The 16,809-nt window shown below is 32.8% G+C and overlaps 2 protein-coding genes across 2 annotated transcripts in view; one reads left to right on the top strand and one right to left on the bottom strand.

The window, feature by feature from the left end:
• Positions 1-16,809, bottom strand: part of LOC139974003 (uncharacterized) — a 90,262-nt gene that overhangs the window by 49,062 nt on the left and 24,391 nt on the right. The gene's annotated exons all lie outside the window — the stretch shown is intronic.
• LOC139973515 (uncharacterized) lies at positions 4,081-15,901 on the top strand. The gene is made up of 8 exons (XM_071980248.1): positions 4,081-4,169; positions 10,112-10,142; positions 11,037-11,209; positions 11,607-11,871; positions 12,238-12,446; positions 12,831-13,130; positions 13,384-13,651; positions 15,004-15,901. Exons 1-8 carry the CDS (start codon positions 4,098-4,100, stop codon positions 15,453-15,455), a joined length of 1,770 nt encoding a protein of 589 aa, XP_071836349.1. The 5' UTR covers positions 4,081-4,097; the 3' UTR covers positions 15,456-15,901.

The following is a 16,809-nucleotide window of genomic DNA, read 5'->3' as shown; positions in this document are numbered from 1 at the left end:
GGGATGTTTTTATTTTTGTTATTTTGATATTAAATATTAAATCCCACTCATCACTGTACAACATTATCAATATATGTACATAGGTAACGTAAACGACACTCGAAAATGATAAGATCTTTTTTTAACTTATATTTGATTGACAATATACTTTTTCACATGAATATTCATATTTATATCCTAGTTTTCAGTAACATCAATGCATTGTTTTAACAATCTAATAACTTCATATATGCAACAGAAGAACTCATGACATTCAACACTAAAGGTCAAATTGTTAACACATTGTCAAAATAAAATTGGATGTTTTTGTTTTATATTGCATCTGGGGAATCGACCCAATGTCTTTGTCCTAGACAATATAGCGCAGTCACTTTAATTGATGGATCTCAACTATGTAAAAGGGTCAGTTAAAACTTAAACGAAGAATCGATATACACCCTGGACTGATAATAGTGTTTGTTAACACGCTACAACATACCAAATTCAGTTGATGTACCATTGTACCAATGTACCATTGTATAACTATAAGTGATGATATTTATTCAATAATCATGTTAAATTGTGCGTTTTCTTTCTTGACATAATATCACGTTTAGACTTGAACATTTTTATATAGGTAAATGAGTCCTTTTGTCGAAAATTGTCCAAATTTCCTCTGTTTATTGTTGCATCAGAGTATAATATTAACATCATATTTAATGATGTGTAGGCTAAGTGAAACACACTATGCACTAATTCTTAGTTTAATTATAAATTGCATTTCAATAATACACAACATTGAGGAATTATTATGTATGTCACACATAGACAAACGTACCAAGTTGCTTACTTTGTTTTGCGCTTTTTTATGTATAACGTCAGAGTTTTTGTGCTATTAAGTCTAACAGTTAAGTATATGAACAACATTTTTAATTGCCTATCAAAGGAATGGTCTATGAAGCTGTAAATTGAATCAATGTAATTAGTTACACCAACATCCTATGATATATTTTATTAAAATAGGCCTTTGTAACTTTACGCTTTAACAGTGACTCGAAAATTCGATGGACGAAGTATTGTATCGCTTTAATAATTACTTACTGATTAACCTGCATTGGGTAAAATCAACACTGGTGACAGAATACGGGATCTGTCTGCAGCTTAGAAAAAGCTATTAACTAAACTTACCACGATTAATCGTATTAGCGATTAAAACTGCCACTCTTACGAACACGAACGAAGTAAGGTGGTTATCAGGAAAATGATATCAACATAAACAACGTTCCAACAATGTAATCTAATTTTAAAAACGATTAAATAAAAATAAAGGATGTTGCTAACATATAGGTTATCAATTCCACAAATAAGTATTTCATAAGGTATATGTTGTAAAGGTTGTCCCCGATCCATATACCCACCGGAATCAAATAGAGGGGGCTCTTCCAATTATATTTTGTTTAGAACTTTAACAGAACCATTTCCAACATCCCATATTCCTGACGTATCGCAATCCCACTCATCACTGTACAACTATATTATATATACAGAGGTTGCGTATACGACACTTGAAATCAAAACATCTTTATTCACATATATTTTAATATGGTAATTGACAAATACGCATGAATATTTATTTTTATATCCTAGAATCGGTGAAATGCGATATGTTCGGTGACAGGAAATAGCAAGCAGAATGGGACGCCGAATATGTTATCACAAAATTGCTACCAGTAATCCAAAGGGATCTTAGTTGTGTTAGACGGTGAGACATAACACAAACATAATCAGGTGGAAATATTCTTAATGTCTTTGGAATGGTATTTCTTTATATTGATCGAAAAAGTTTTTAGTAACAATAATATGGTAAGGACTTTCATACTCTATCCCGTGCAGTAAATATAAAAACACTCAGACGGAATGGGAGAAAATGATGCAGAACACGAGAGAATTTTAAAAATATTCCGACAATGAGTTATTATTTTCGAATTTACTTGAATATTGCTAGATATGTGTTTGAATAAGCGCCTATCATTTATAAGTATTAGGCGATGGCTCCCCTCCGAAATGTCACAGTGATTATCGTTGAGACCGCCTACTTCCTTGTTGTATATAATATTACAATTAGATACACCAAATACATATGTTTGTATCATTTTGACCAAATCCTCATGTACTATACACCCATCGATATCATTCAGTGTAACTCACGGCATATATGCGAGTACAACCATTTCGTTGTTTCTTACTGCTAGTAAACACTTTATTTCAGTGTCAAACATTTTGTCTAACACAGTAAACATTAATGTGATTTCTTTTATTTGGCTTATATAATACTTCGCCCTGATCCTCTTTCACCACATTCCGAAGACAATCCTGTAATTACAACTAGGTCAAATTCCTCTACTAGGTTATATGAGGAAGGGGGTAAATGCTTTAACACAAGAAGTGCGAACTCCAATTTCTTGGCACAGATAATACCGTCTGACAATTTGCCTGTGTATCATTGTAGTAAAGACCCCACCCACGATTCGTCATAATTTAAGATGTGCTTCCTTGTGATGTCATCAGTTCGAGCACGTGGAACAGTGTTACGTGGCTCAAGCACGTGATATCATACGGTTTATACGTCCACCAGATTCCGTTGAGTATCGTAAGTTGCCAGCCACGTTGTTTAATAAATAATATCTTGTACATACCAGCAAGGAAAATAGAAGGCATTACCTTGGAAATGATTGTGTAACGTTAAAGCCTTTAAGGTACTTTGAAATCATTATGCGTATGAAATGGGTAGTTCCTGGTTATGATCATTTAAAGTGAATTGCATCATTTCAACAGTTTACTGCATGAGTGATATTGTAACAAATAATATAATAATATGTGAAAAACCAGCCGATACTCATAATTAGCACAGTAAGTACTGGTGCCACCTGTAACACATGTTACCATGTTACGAACACAAAGTAAAGATTAATGATGAACGGTTGTGAGACTTGAACAGTAGTAACATGTACGGTACTAGATATGTGTTTGAAGTAAAGTAGGTACTGTACCGTTTGATTCCAGTTCACAACTCTCTTTATACTACGCCAATTCGTCATTCCGAGAACGAAGAAATGCAATGTTCCGGTATACCCATACGATTACTGATAGCATAAAACGACTAGATACGACTTCATTTTCTAACCGCGTGTTAAAGAACTCGCACCCAATGGTTGGCACAGCAACTACAGTTATGTCCTACAACCGTTTATCAATAATTATCAGTAATTACTACTTTGTGTTCAAAACATTTGTTACAAGACATGAATAGTAGTTAATGTACGAGCCATGAATATCGGGTGGAAAAACAATATTATTGTTGTTGTTTAACCAAATTATTGATAATGTTTAACACCCCAGTAAATAAGAACAAAACCACATCGTTAAATAGAAATACTCTATTCCGTGATAGGCCAGCAGAAATAACTATTCCTGTGATTCGTCTAATATCCGAAAGGTGCTGTTTGATATCGATATCTCACTATTCCGAGTGATTTGGTGTTAAAGTATGTTAATACGTTGAGAGCGTCTTTTGCATGCATGATGTCCCATATCAGTAAACGACGGACAAACACGGTTCTTAGTGCTTATCATTTGCCTTCCACATTCGACTTAATATTTGTTAATTCGTAAAGATATGTGGCAAGCTTAAAACAATGACAATCTAGTCATTTAATTCAGTAACGGTCAATATACAGATAATTTGACATTTATTGTGTGGGATGTAAACAACCATTCTTATCCTTTCCTTGTGGTAAAATCGCGAGTTTTAAATTCTCACTAACGATTCGAGATAACAGAGCTTCTAAGTGGACAAAGCACATATTTATCCTGTAATAATAATGACACTTACATTAAATGCAGATGTCGATATGGGACAAACTAGATTGCATAACATAAATTATGGATCTTAAATATGACCGACTGATATATAACGTGGTGCAATTGGACATCCGTACGTATGAAGGTGCCTCCTTGTGTAAAGATGTCACGTTCATTACTTCTGTCACTGTCTCAGAAGGTCAGCAAGTATCTCCTTTATTTCGTGCACCCTTTTTTCTCTCTTTCGTGTTGGATCAATGGCAGAACTTCGAAGCAAATGTTTTTTCGTCTTTGCGGTGTTGCTGCTTTTAAACTCAAATGGTTTTCGGGTAAGTCTCTAAAATATTAATAAAATGAAATTAATTTCTTCAAAATAAACTTGAATTGATTTGTTTTACTTGTATAATTTTTTTTTCACTGATTTACAATTTGGTACTCAGTATTTCATTAACTTCAGATTAACAAATTCCTGTACGTCTTTCTACATATAAAATAAAACAACTTCTATCTGCGCTGACTTGTTACGTCGAGTATTTGTAGAGAATATTACGATTGGTGAGCTATCGCCTCTATTCAACTGTAACTTTTTTGAAATAGAGATATGTTTTTGTTTTGTGTGTGTAAATGTTGTGCGTTATCGAGCATTATTCTGCACACAATTATCTCTCTTTATTACTTTATTGCATTTATTATCTTGCCCTTATATTTTCTGCTGATAGCCCCACTATTCGTACTGTCAATCCTGTATCATTAGTTGATACCCAATTATGAATTACATCATTGATTTTTTGAGAATCCAACAAACGCGTAAAAAGAAAATCTACAACAGAATTTTACTAGGCAGAACATCTATCTTTGACATGTCTTTTTAGAGGCTAAACTATTAAAAATCAAGACAAATATCTTTTGAGAAGAACTTTGAAACATACAAAATACATATACATATGGAAATGTCTAAATGTTATCACTTATATATATCTCAAATTCACACAATTCTGTTTATAATACAAGTTTTTCGTCCATATTGAGTGCACAGCCGGTCTTGTAACGAGGGCATAAGGGTTTCAAAACCCTACATATGATAGAATATCCATTATCCTATGCTAAGAAATATAACGTTATGATTAACTTGTGAACTAATCATTTGTTTATCAAAGAAAATATCGGATGAAATTTAAAATGCGAAGGTATAAAACAAGTAACAATGTCAAGAAAGAACTTGAGAAGATATTCCTTCACGATGACAATTTTCCATCAATTCATAAAACAATTCATATATTACGAATACAACATTTATCTCTCCGTCAAAATTACTGCCGAACTAAAATAACTAAAATAAATACAGTTCAGCTTTTGATTTTCTAAAAGAACAAATATGCATGCGGAAATGATAATTAAAGTTCTAAATAAGTTTAATTACTAAATTGCTATTTTTAAAACGTAATACTGATATGATCAATATGTTGGATTTAGTATTCCGCAAAAAAATAATTTCTTAGACACAGAAGTTTAATATGTCAAAATTAAATATCTGTTAAAAATGTATTTGATTCAGTCATGTGCGTTAACCATAGGAATGATTTTTTAACGCATGTCAATGTAATAATCATCAACTAAATGTGAATATTTAAATAGTCGACATACATGAAAGAATTTTGCACGAAACTTTCCGTTAAGAATACAAATAGAGTACGACAATTATAGAATAAATGTTATGAAAAGTGATAGGAAATAAGGTATAAATAAAAAATAAAAACAATGTGAAAAGTTTTTAGTTTTGAAATTGTGACGGTAGCATCAGAAAGTGCGTCTACTAACCGACAATAAGAAAGAAAGATTCATTCCAAGAAAGTTTTTTTTTTTTTAAAGTTTTACCAAAACAATGTCACGAAAAGGTAGAACAGTAACACAGACTTGTTCATTAACATTACTCAATCATCCCAGACAAAAACATAAATAGATGTATATATCTTCTCGCTGTGCGTTTCCATTGTAAAGTTCCCGATTCTGTTTTTTAAAAGAACAAAAACTGTAGAAATGTTGTCATTTATGATTCAGAGCTATTTCCCCACGTTGTCGACAACACAGGCTTGAAGCTATCATATCCTCGTTTCTTCATGCAAAGTCTTTAATTAAAACTATTGAACACTTTACCATACAACACGTGATCACGTAGACAAGAACGGCTATTTTTCAAAATCGTGTTGTTGTTATTGAGTCTAGACGAGGTATTATTGCCAAGAATTTTCAAAATGGATATAATTTTACACAAACTCTATAAATTGTTTCACAAGAAACCTAAACGGTCTTGTAACGAGAGCATATGGGTTTCAAAACCCTACATATGATTAAGTATCCATTAACATACGCTAGGAAAAGTGCCTTGATGATTAACTTGTTAACCAATAATTTATTAATCAAAGAAAATATCGCATGAAGCTTAAAATGAAAATGTATAGAACAAGTAACAATATCATTAAACAACTTGTGAAGTTATTCCTTCACGATGACAATTTGTTCTGTCGATTTATAAAAATTTTCATATTTTCCGGATACAAAATGTATCTCTCCGTCAAAATGACTGCCCAACTAGTATGATAAAATAGATCAATTTCAGCTTTTGATTTTTTAAAGAATAAATATGCATACAGAAATGATAAACAAACTTTTGAATCAGTTTAATATCCAACTTGCTATATTTACAACTTTATACTGATATTATCAATCTGTTGGATTTAATATTTGAAAGAAGCATAATTCCTAATAAACAGACGTTTAATATGTGAACATAATGTATTGATGGGTTTTTCGTGTACATAAACATGGCAGCTTTACGCAGTTTAGCTTAAATGTTTTCTATTTTTTACAAAACGAGCTCAGAAAACCTCAGTATTGTAACAGTTTATGTGTGCAATATTTAACAATCAAGTTTACACTACAAAAACAGTACTAGATCAATTCAAAATTAGAGAATTCCAAGCACTTTCAAGTTCTCGTTCACAAAAGTGTTAATATGTTAAGTATACAATATATATAATTATATATATATCTGACAACAGCTTTCAAATTTGTCCTCTGGGCAGGTATCTGTAAAACATAACAGAATATACGCATTTATGTAATACACTATTCAAAACAGACACGTAGGCCTATGAACGAATAAATATTGATCAGTTCATCATGCAAATACACAAGAGGAAACGAATGTTTCTTACAAGGATCAATAATTATTTGCCAAACATCCCCAACACACCTTATATTTGATACAGGTAATTAGGCAACCAATATTTGTAAGCAAAGTAACCCCTTTTTTGTACTAGCTCAATACTGAAACATCGTTTATAATAGTTTGATGTACAAAATGTTTATCTTAATAATTCTGTATTTTGTCTTGAAACTTTTTTTTTCATGACCAAGCAATGTCAATCTTAATACTCCTTCTTAAAATGTATCAACCTCTTAATTTTAATTGTTTCCCTTACGATTTTCCGGGTTAAGGTAACAATGATTGTTCTCCAATGTCTTATTTCCTTCTGGTGGTCATTGTATTGTATTACACATGCATCTGTTAATAATATTTTCGATTCGGTCATGTGCGTTTATCATATGGATGATTTTGACGCTATCAATGTAATAATCATCAACTAAATATAGTTATTCTAATAGCCAACATTTTTGTAACAAGTTTGCACGAAACGCCGCTTTAAAACTAAAAATAAAGTACGAAAATTTTAACCTAAATGTTATGAAAAGTGATAAGAAATTGAGAATAAAGTATAATCCAAAAAAGTCACTGTGAAACGTTGTTAGTTTTGAAATTTTGCCTATAACATCAGAAAGATCGTCGACTAACCCACAATAATAAAAAAAGATTCATTCCAAGATTTTTTTTTAATTGTACCAAACCAATGTCAAGATAAAGGAAAATAGTAAACAGACTTGTTTATTAACATTACTCAATCATCCCAGACAAAACAATGAATAAATTCGTATGCCTTCACGCTGTGCGTTTCCGTTTTAAATTTCCTGATTCTGTTTTTTAAAAGAACAAAACTGTAGAAAGGTTATAATTTATGATTCAGAGCTTTTTTTGCCACGTTGTCGACAAGACACGCTTGTATCCATCATTTCCTCGTTTCTTCCTTGCAAAGTCTATAATTTAAAAAAATATGGAAAATGTTACCATACAACACGTGATCACGTAGACAAGAACGGCTATTATTCAAAATCCTGTTGTTTTGAGGGAATCCAGATGATGTTGATTGCCAAGAATTTTCAAAATGGATATAACTTGGCAGAAACTCTATAAATTGTTTTACAAGAAGTCATATTTGAAATTTGAAGTGTTTGTTGAACAGTTACCTATCATTTTCTTTAAAGTTAACAGATATCCTTTACTTTGACACTTAGATTTTATAATAACTACTTTGACAAAAATATCGTTTTAGAGAAGAATTTTTGCACGACTGGTATATCATTAGCTTCTTTCTCCCAACATACTTAATTAACGAGTTATCGGATAATCTCAGCACATGTAAACCAGGTAAGAGTTGTCCTGAACCAATACACAAATGAAATACTAACTAATTCTAATATGTTATATTCAATAGGATAAATGTGATGTCTTACTGAATTAGACGGATCGTGCATTTCATGCAATATATCTGAATTATTTCCTCCTTCAATGTAGTATCTTACTTTATTTCATACAAAGCTTTGCGTACAGGGGCCAAATGACACTTCCTTTTATATCAAGGGAAGAAAAGAAAAATATGTGTCGTTATGATATTATGTGTTATCCTTGATTTAGGATACTTCAGAGAATTACGCCAACGAAAGGTAAAAAACAAATATTCATGCACGTTTTGTTATAAACAAGGATGTGTTTTCATGGGAGCTGGGTTCACGGGGATGTTGTGGGGCTTTCAAGAATGGTGTTCTGTCTTAAATAGATACAGTACACGTAAAGTTGCCAAAAGAGTATCCGCTTTTGCTGATGTAGACAAAGGGTAATCAAAACAGTTTTCGTTATGGATACGCTAACTTGTCTTTTTTATTATACATGAGGTTATTTTGATTGAGCGTGAATCGTCATACATGTGTTACACTTTGCCCAAATATTTTCTACTCCGATCTTAAACTTGTTTTTTTTTATTTATAAAATTATAAAATATTACTTTTTCAATATTTTTGTAGGTTACAGATAACTCTGCATAATGTGTGTACATTGAAAGCCTTAGTTATTGCATACGTTCTGAGTACTATATTTCTAAAAATATCGACATATTTTCTATGAGCAAAACGTTGTTGTCGCAAAAAGTTGTTGCAACAGTTGTAGCTTTCAGGCGAATGAATGTTGACAATTAGCTTCAGTAGCTGGGGCGTAAAACGTATACGTGTTTTGTGATGTTGAAGACAAAAAGATATATTGTGTTGTTGATGCTTGTCCAAGTCACTTTTGGGCATATTTTCAAAACTTGGCTATTTTCAAGCTTTTGAGGGTAAATTGCACGTTGTCCCAGTGTATAAGTACCTCATTAGCATAATATATCAAGTTTCCCGCTATAGATAATTGCACTTAACTTACTATACGAACACCACTAGGATAATGCTGATGTTTGTACTTTTAATTTTCTTTCAATTATATATTGTAGGTTTTTTTTTTCGTTTTCTCACTTAATATGTCATTTACATTTCAATTAGCATAATGCACAGGGAATTATTACTTTCATCTGCTTATCGTAGTTATGATCGTTTAATTAAGTTAGCGTATGGTGACTTATGAATGTTTTATGTATAGTAATGATAAATAAGAAGTATTAGAAGACATGCAAACAGACATATAATCATATTTTGAAACAATTAAAGCTATTCAATAAAACCTACTTTTATATAAGCTATGCTTATAAGCAGTAAAATCAAAGTTAAAGAAATATTAAGATTGCGAAACATTCTATTACTGCTTAGATTTTGGAATGTGAAATTTTCTTTCCGTTCTTATCATCTTTTTCGATAATAATTGTCAAGTTGGAAATAGTTCATTTATTTGAATCAAAAGCGAAATCAGATTGTATTTTAAGAGGCTATTCAATTCTATTTTGTATATTTAAACTTAAAATGATAGTATATGTTAAAATGAAGGTGTAATATATAGGCGTATGGCCTGTTTTTTGTGATACATTGACCTTCGTACAACCTTCTTCACTCGATATTGTTTCTTCAGAATGTACTTTGCTTAATCGTACATTTCCTTAATTTTGTGTTACTTCAGATATCGTCAAGCACAAGAGTCAACGATTCAAGTAAGTTTTCGTTCTGTAAGGGTAACGGTTAATATAAACTTCCGAAAGCTAACCAATTAACATAAATTTGTTATCTAAATCATAATTTGGAAAAAGTTTAATATAGTAAGGAACCATCTAGATGTACTTCATATGTGGTACTTTCTCCTATTTCAATTTGTAAGATAAATAATAATTTACAATTCTCAATAATTTCCTTGCACTGTGTATTGAAGTAGTTTTAGCGCTGATTGGGGCAAATTATAGATACTCAGCGATAATAAAACTGAAAGAAATACAAGTCATTAGTCAATATTTATTTCAAGCAATAAAAATAGTTCAGATTATATTTATTTATATTTGTTAGTAATTTGTGCAAAGTAAGTTGGCCTGACGTTTCGATCCTAGAAGGATCTTCTTCAGAGGCTAAATGGCAAGTAACAGTAACAGAAGGGACAAAACACGCACTTTGTTTAGACTTTGTATACTGTAGGCTTGTTTCAATAATTTGGCACTTTCAAATCCCAGGTCAGTGTTGATAAACCTTAGATTGTTGTAAGCTGAAAAAAGGTCCAAATCATACCCTCTTGTCGAGGAAAGCTATTACTAATCATGTTTGCTTCTGTGACCATGTCGTCACAGATTCACGGTAGTTCTTTGCGTCAGATTTTCTTTTCAAATAAAATATACTTGCTCATATTAGCCTCTATGAATATTAGCCGAAAATGATTGAATACCTTTTTTTTATGGTTCATGGTAGTTACCACGTCATGTTTACTGTGTAGTTAAAACAAATCTATTGCAATGTAGCCATATATTATATTTCTCTTGAAATAATTCTTTACATATGGAACTGTACCTGCAACAGTTCTACGATTTTTTCTCATCTTCTTCTTTACAATATTTTGGTGCTAGACTTGCAGTATTTTCTATTCCAAACTCCGGAGTATCCAAGGGATTGTCATGAAGTACTTAACCAATGCTCTTCTACCAACGCCAAATCCGGTGTATACCTGATTAAACCTGACCAGTATCCGGAACCATTTCAGACATATTGTGATCAAAACACTACATCTGGAGGTTGGACAGTAAGTAAACTATTTCAAGACGCGAACACTTACAATCACATACATTACCCTCCGAGACACACTTTATAGGACACATTGGCATTTTCAGTCCATTTTAGTTTTACATTGTGTTTGGTGATATACCTTGTACGAGGTATGTTTATTTGAAGCCTAATATCAAAACAAAACTACTCAGTGTAATTACATTGACTTTTCGTACGATTAGAGAACTTGTTTTCTGTGCACACCTATAGTAGTGTTCTAAATATGTATAAACATAATATACAACACAATATCACAAATGTGTTCTATCCTATTCGTACTTGATGTGAGCCGCACGTATTGGCTATACGGTTTATAGTTCATAAGATAATGCAATGTATCCGTTAGTTGTCTACCTATCTTTTGAATTCTTCAGGTCATACAACGACGTCTTGATGGATCCATCGGTTTTAATCGAACCTGGGACGAATACAAAAACGGAATTGGTTTCTTAGGCAGTGAATTTCTGATTGGTAATGAAAAGTTAGCTCACTTGATAAACCAAAAGAGGTACCAGCTGCTCATCGAGCTAGAGAATTATGCAGGCCAGTCATATTCCTTGACATACGACAACTTTCGCATTGCCGATGAATGGGGGAATTATTCTATAACAAGTCTTGGTGTTGTCGAAGGAATAACAGGTTAGACTTTTTTTAAATGATTTTCTCCATACTTTTGTAGTCAAAACGAAAATTAAAGAATGCAGAAAGAAAAGTTCCAATGGAGGAAATGATTATGATACACAACAATATTTATAGATTCCCATAGTCGAATACTTGAAATTGTCATATTATTTTGTATGTGTGACATAAATAAGAATAAGTTGAATGAGCCTTAATTTAATAATAAAAAATCCCGCTTATATTTAATCCTATGTTAACAATCAGCAAATCGTCTGAGCGGCCAGAGCATTACGTTGGTAACACGATGATCTAATAACGTAATGTCACAACAGCGAGTTAACACTTCAAGCTAGGATTAACTGGTTGTGGAATTAATTTCCGCAGATTTACCCATTACCTGGTGCTCATCCAACAAGGATAATTATGACAATACATGTGAAAGAACTTGTGAGAATCCGAATGATTGTGTCATACCGAATCCAGCGGATCCAGAGAGATGTCTTTGTCCAGAAAACCACATGGTGCTTGGAGACAACTGCATACCTCAAGAGCAATGTGGCTGTTACGTCGAAAAAGAAGGCGTCGTATTAGCAGTAAGTTTATTTGATGCCGTTCACAAGTCTTAATATATAACATGAAAAGTACACTTTAACATAAAATCTTGGATTTCAATTGATTGACCTTACTTTTTATTTTATAAGTTATTAATTCTCATGATTATTGATGATATAGATTTTCACTTCTATTTCGGTTTTACCTGTTCTTGCAAAAGTCTTCTAATTGAGACCTAGCAAAATACAAGGCATCCAAAACAATTACACCCAGAATGATGAACTTTACCTAACATATATAAAACGCTCACGACCATTTAATAGTAGAAATTCAGTTTTACTCAAAGAGCGTTATCAAGCGTTGTACCAAATAAACATTGATTTTACTTTCACTGAAATATGTCGTTTAACATTTATCATTCCCAGGAAGGTGAATCATACATTAATTCTGACTGTTCCTTACGGATAACTTGCAACAGTAACAACTTGACAAGTGAGAGTTACAGTTGTAGCGCAGACGCAACCTGCGAGGAGCGGAATGATGTCCGTAGATGTTACTGTAACAAATGGTTTGAAGGCGATGGTCTCACATGTACCCGTAGTGGACCGATAGATTGTTCTGATCTGTACGCAGCAAACAGAACAAATAACGGAGCATATACCATTTATCCCGCTGGAAGTTCTGGTTTTGAAGTGTATTGTGAAATGTCTAGTGGTGGTTGGACAGTAAGTTTTAACTATTGAAAAAAAAAAACTTCACCATTTTAACTGTTTATTTTCGCATATAACAGGACTTCGTTCACTAACATTTTAATTAAATAAATAAATTATTTGATTAAATTGATCCATCTTCCTATCGCTTAACTCCAATCGGATGTTTAACCTTCACCAGTTAATTTACTTAAATTAATGTAGTACAAATGAGATCTTTCATATATTACTCACCTCCAACCGATAAACTCTTTGATTCTCATTCTAGATTTTGCAACGACGTACAAGTAGCTCCGTCAACTTTTATCAAAACTGGAATGAGTACAAAAACGGTTTTGGAATTCTCACAGGAGACCACTGGATTGGCAACGACAAAATATACAGTTTGACAAAACAAACAAACACAAACTACGAACTTCTAATAGAAAAGACAAACACGGAAGGATCAACATACCACAGCAGTTATTCATCTTTCAGTATCAGTAACGAGGGAGACAAATACCAATTATCATTGGGTGACTACGATGGAAATGCTGGTATGTATTGTGCTTAATGTCAATTATACGTAATATCATTCTAGCATAACTACCTGTAGTCATAATCACACTCTAGGATTTGTACTCTTACATATTCTCAGGTCAGGTTATAAATCTAGTGTTGATACCAATGTAGAACTGTATTAGACGTCGAGTTTAGAGTCCCGTGCGTATTGCTCATTGTATAATTTTCTTTGCACTTTAGCACGTGTTGGTAAAATGATATATTGTTGTAACATCATGATATATCATATCAACAACTATTATATAGTTAGTAGCGTCTGCTTTCTCGCAATTTCACCCAGACCTTGTCGAGCTTAAAACGTAAAGAAATTATAACCATTCTGGAAACCTAAGAACTGCTGCAGCATTTTAGCTGGAAACCTAAGAACTGCTGCAGCATTTTAGCTTACTTTGTGATTGAAATATGTTATAAAACAGTGAATTAAATTAGTTTCTTTAAAAAACGACTTTATCATTTTCAAACAAAAGAAAATTAAGTTTCATTTGACCATGCAATATTTTTTCATTACATTGATTGAAAGGCCAATGATATTACAATAATAACAACAAAAGTATCAAATAATTCGGACATTTTTTAAGAGATCAGTCGAGACGAATTTTACGTGTTACATTCTTAAAGAGCATTTCTTGCCGTATTTCTTATCGTTAGAAATGTTTAATCATATGATAAACTATTAGTTTGTTGATATCATATTAAATTAATCCGTCAGTATGAAATATAAGACGTTATCACGAGAGAAGATAATGACATGAATGATACAATCAAACACTTTAATTCTTTCACTCTTATTTGAACACCTAGCATATATTGAACAGTCAAAACTATACATTTTACAAAATGCCGAATGTGAACACTTCAACAAATGCACCGTTTACATTTCTGTTAATCTGTCACTCACAACTATATTATCTGTCACTCACAACTATATTATTATATTATATTATTTAATATTTGTCGAAGGGAAATAAATAATAATATTAATACAATATTGACATTAAGAAATATATTTTCATAATTAACGATGTTTTCAAATGAGGTCCCAGACGAATTGACAGAATTGGAACCGCTCCAGTTAAATTCGCAAACTTGACTCCTTTGTTCAATATTGTAAACTCCCTTACGATAATTTAGAACTCGTATATGAAACCACAAAAAAATATAACGTAAGCCCAACTTAAACGAACAAAATAACAAACGCAATTATAACCGACAACTATAGTAAACGAACCTAAAGTGACTTAATAATGTCCAGTATATATAAAAGGAAAAAAAACTTCGTATTTAACAAGAAAATACCTTCATTCAGTATTTGCTAATTTCCTTCCAGGTAACAATGCTATGGGAGCAAATTCAGGGCATCGGTTTAGTACGCACGATCAAGACAACGATGGATCGAGTACCTTCGACTGCGCAGAAAAACACCGAGGTGGCTGGTGGTATGCAGACGATAGTAGCACGGGCTCTACCAGCAACTGCTACTCATTCAGCAACCGCGTGGCTACTGGTGGATACGAGTACTCTGGCTGTTATTGTTGTTATTATTATTATTATTATTATCATAATAAATGTTATAATTGTGATGGCTGTAGTGGTAATTACCCTTATAGAAGATGCCAAAACAAAAACCCGGTCTATGCGACAACTTTCTATTCCTGTGGCTACTCCAATCTGAATGGTGACTACTCATACAACGATAACCGCGGTATCTTCTGGACGAATCTTCACGGTTCTGATTGCGGTGTAACAGCAACAACAATGAAAATACGGCCAAGTCAATGATCAAAGTAGTGGATTTGAAGTCTTCAAGGTAACAAGGACAGGAAACGATTGGCGATATAATAACATATATTAAACAAGGAAGTACATATCGAAGCTAGTGGAAGTTTGCATATTTAAAAGATGGAGGTGAAGGAAAGAGACACTGGTTAGCCTTCCAATGCAATCCAAGGCAAACTATCAAACGACGGAAAAACAATTTAAGAAGGATACAACAATCACAGGAAACTCGATGGCATTCGATAATTTGTCCAGAGTTTTCCAAAATGGTATTGAATTCGATTTTTCTTAAATGTTATTAGTAATGATGTCACTGAAAATACTAAGAAGTGATGCAAATAAAATATATTAAAAAAATACATCAGTTTACTGACCAGTAATATTCCTTTCCAAAAGTTGCGATTATATTGAATAAACACAAGTGACAATGTTATGACATCGCCTAACTATGAACGATATCTTATAAGTTTCGATTTACTTTCTGGGTTGTTTATGTAATATGTTTGAGAGAACAGTTCTACTGCCAGAGTAAAGCGCAATAGTTTATGCAGAAAGAACACAACCAACCGAAATCACCAGAATAATTGCCCTCTTATTCATGAATCAATATCTTAACATTGACACAATTAGATGATACATTTGCTTACTAAAATGAAAGAAGCGTTTACATGCACACGAAGTTGATCATATATAACCAGGGTTCTGGGAGAATCCTTTAATTGGATATTTGCCAAAGGTACGTATTCAACCAGACTCACTAACTTACCATTAATCTGCATAACTTTCATTCTTTCTAACTCATCTCCATGTAAGAATATGATGTAGTGATTGTTCATTTTGTCATCTGCTTGATTGTCCCGACTCTAGAAATTATCGTTCTCCGAATTCCTAGTTAAGTGCGATAACCACCTGATCATCCCCACGAACCCCAGCACATATTTAAAGCGTACTACTGTATTTGAAATATAACACATATGAGTGATATTCCGACATGAATCCCCTTGAGACTTACAAATTCAAAGGAGAGTGTCATCTTCAAGAATTTCACAGAAATTGGAGGGCATAGGTGGGGAGGTGGGGGGGGGGGCACGGGATGACAGTGGCCTATGTATTCCGTCTTCACATCCCTGGTATTCATATCAGATAATGGATTCTTGTTGATTATTCAAAGAACTTGCGGGGTTCATCTTTAAGATTACAACAATGTCAAACACGTTATTTTCAAAGTGACAAAAGGTACACTTTGATTTATGGAAAGTGGTCCTTTGTCGGCCCTTTTGTAAACATTGGATCCTTAGTTTTTCTTTCACAGTACTGGAAAGAGAGTGTCGCACCATTTTCGACCCTGTGGATAATT

The sequence above is a fragment of the Apostichopus japonicus genome, chromosome 9 (genome assembly GCF_037975245.1).
Source record: "Apostichopus japonicus isolate 1M-3 chromosome 9, ASM3797524v1, whole genome shotgun sequence".
NCBI classification, from domain to species: Eukaryota; Metazoa; Echinodermata; class Holothuroidea; order Aspidochirotida; family Stichopodidae; genus Apostichopus; species Apostichopus japonicus.
This window is presented reverse-complemented; position numbering and strand designations above follow the sequence as displayed.

Excerpts from the sequence above, each read along its gene's own strand:
- LOC139973515 (XM_071980248.1), top strand. The coding sequence starts at position 4,098 with ATGGCAGAACTTCGAAGCAAATGTTTTTTCGTCTTTGCGGTGTTGCTG. Across the intron at positions 12,447-12,830 it reads AAGAAGGCGTCGTATTAGCA|GAAGGTGAATCATACATTAA; the intron begins GTAAGTTTATTT and ends TATCATTCCCAG. Across the intron at positions 13,652-15,003 it reads TGACTACGATGGAAATGCTG|GTAACAATGCTATGGGAGCA; the intron begins GTATGTATTGTG and ends ATTTCCTTCCAG.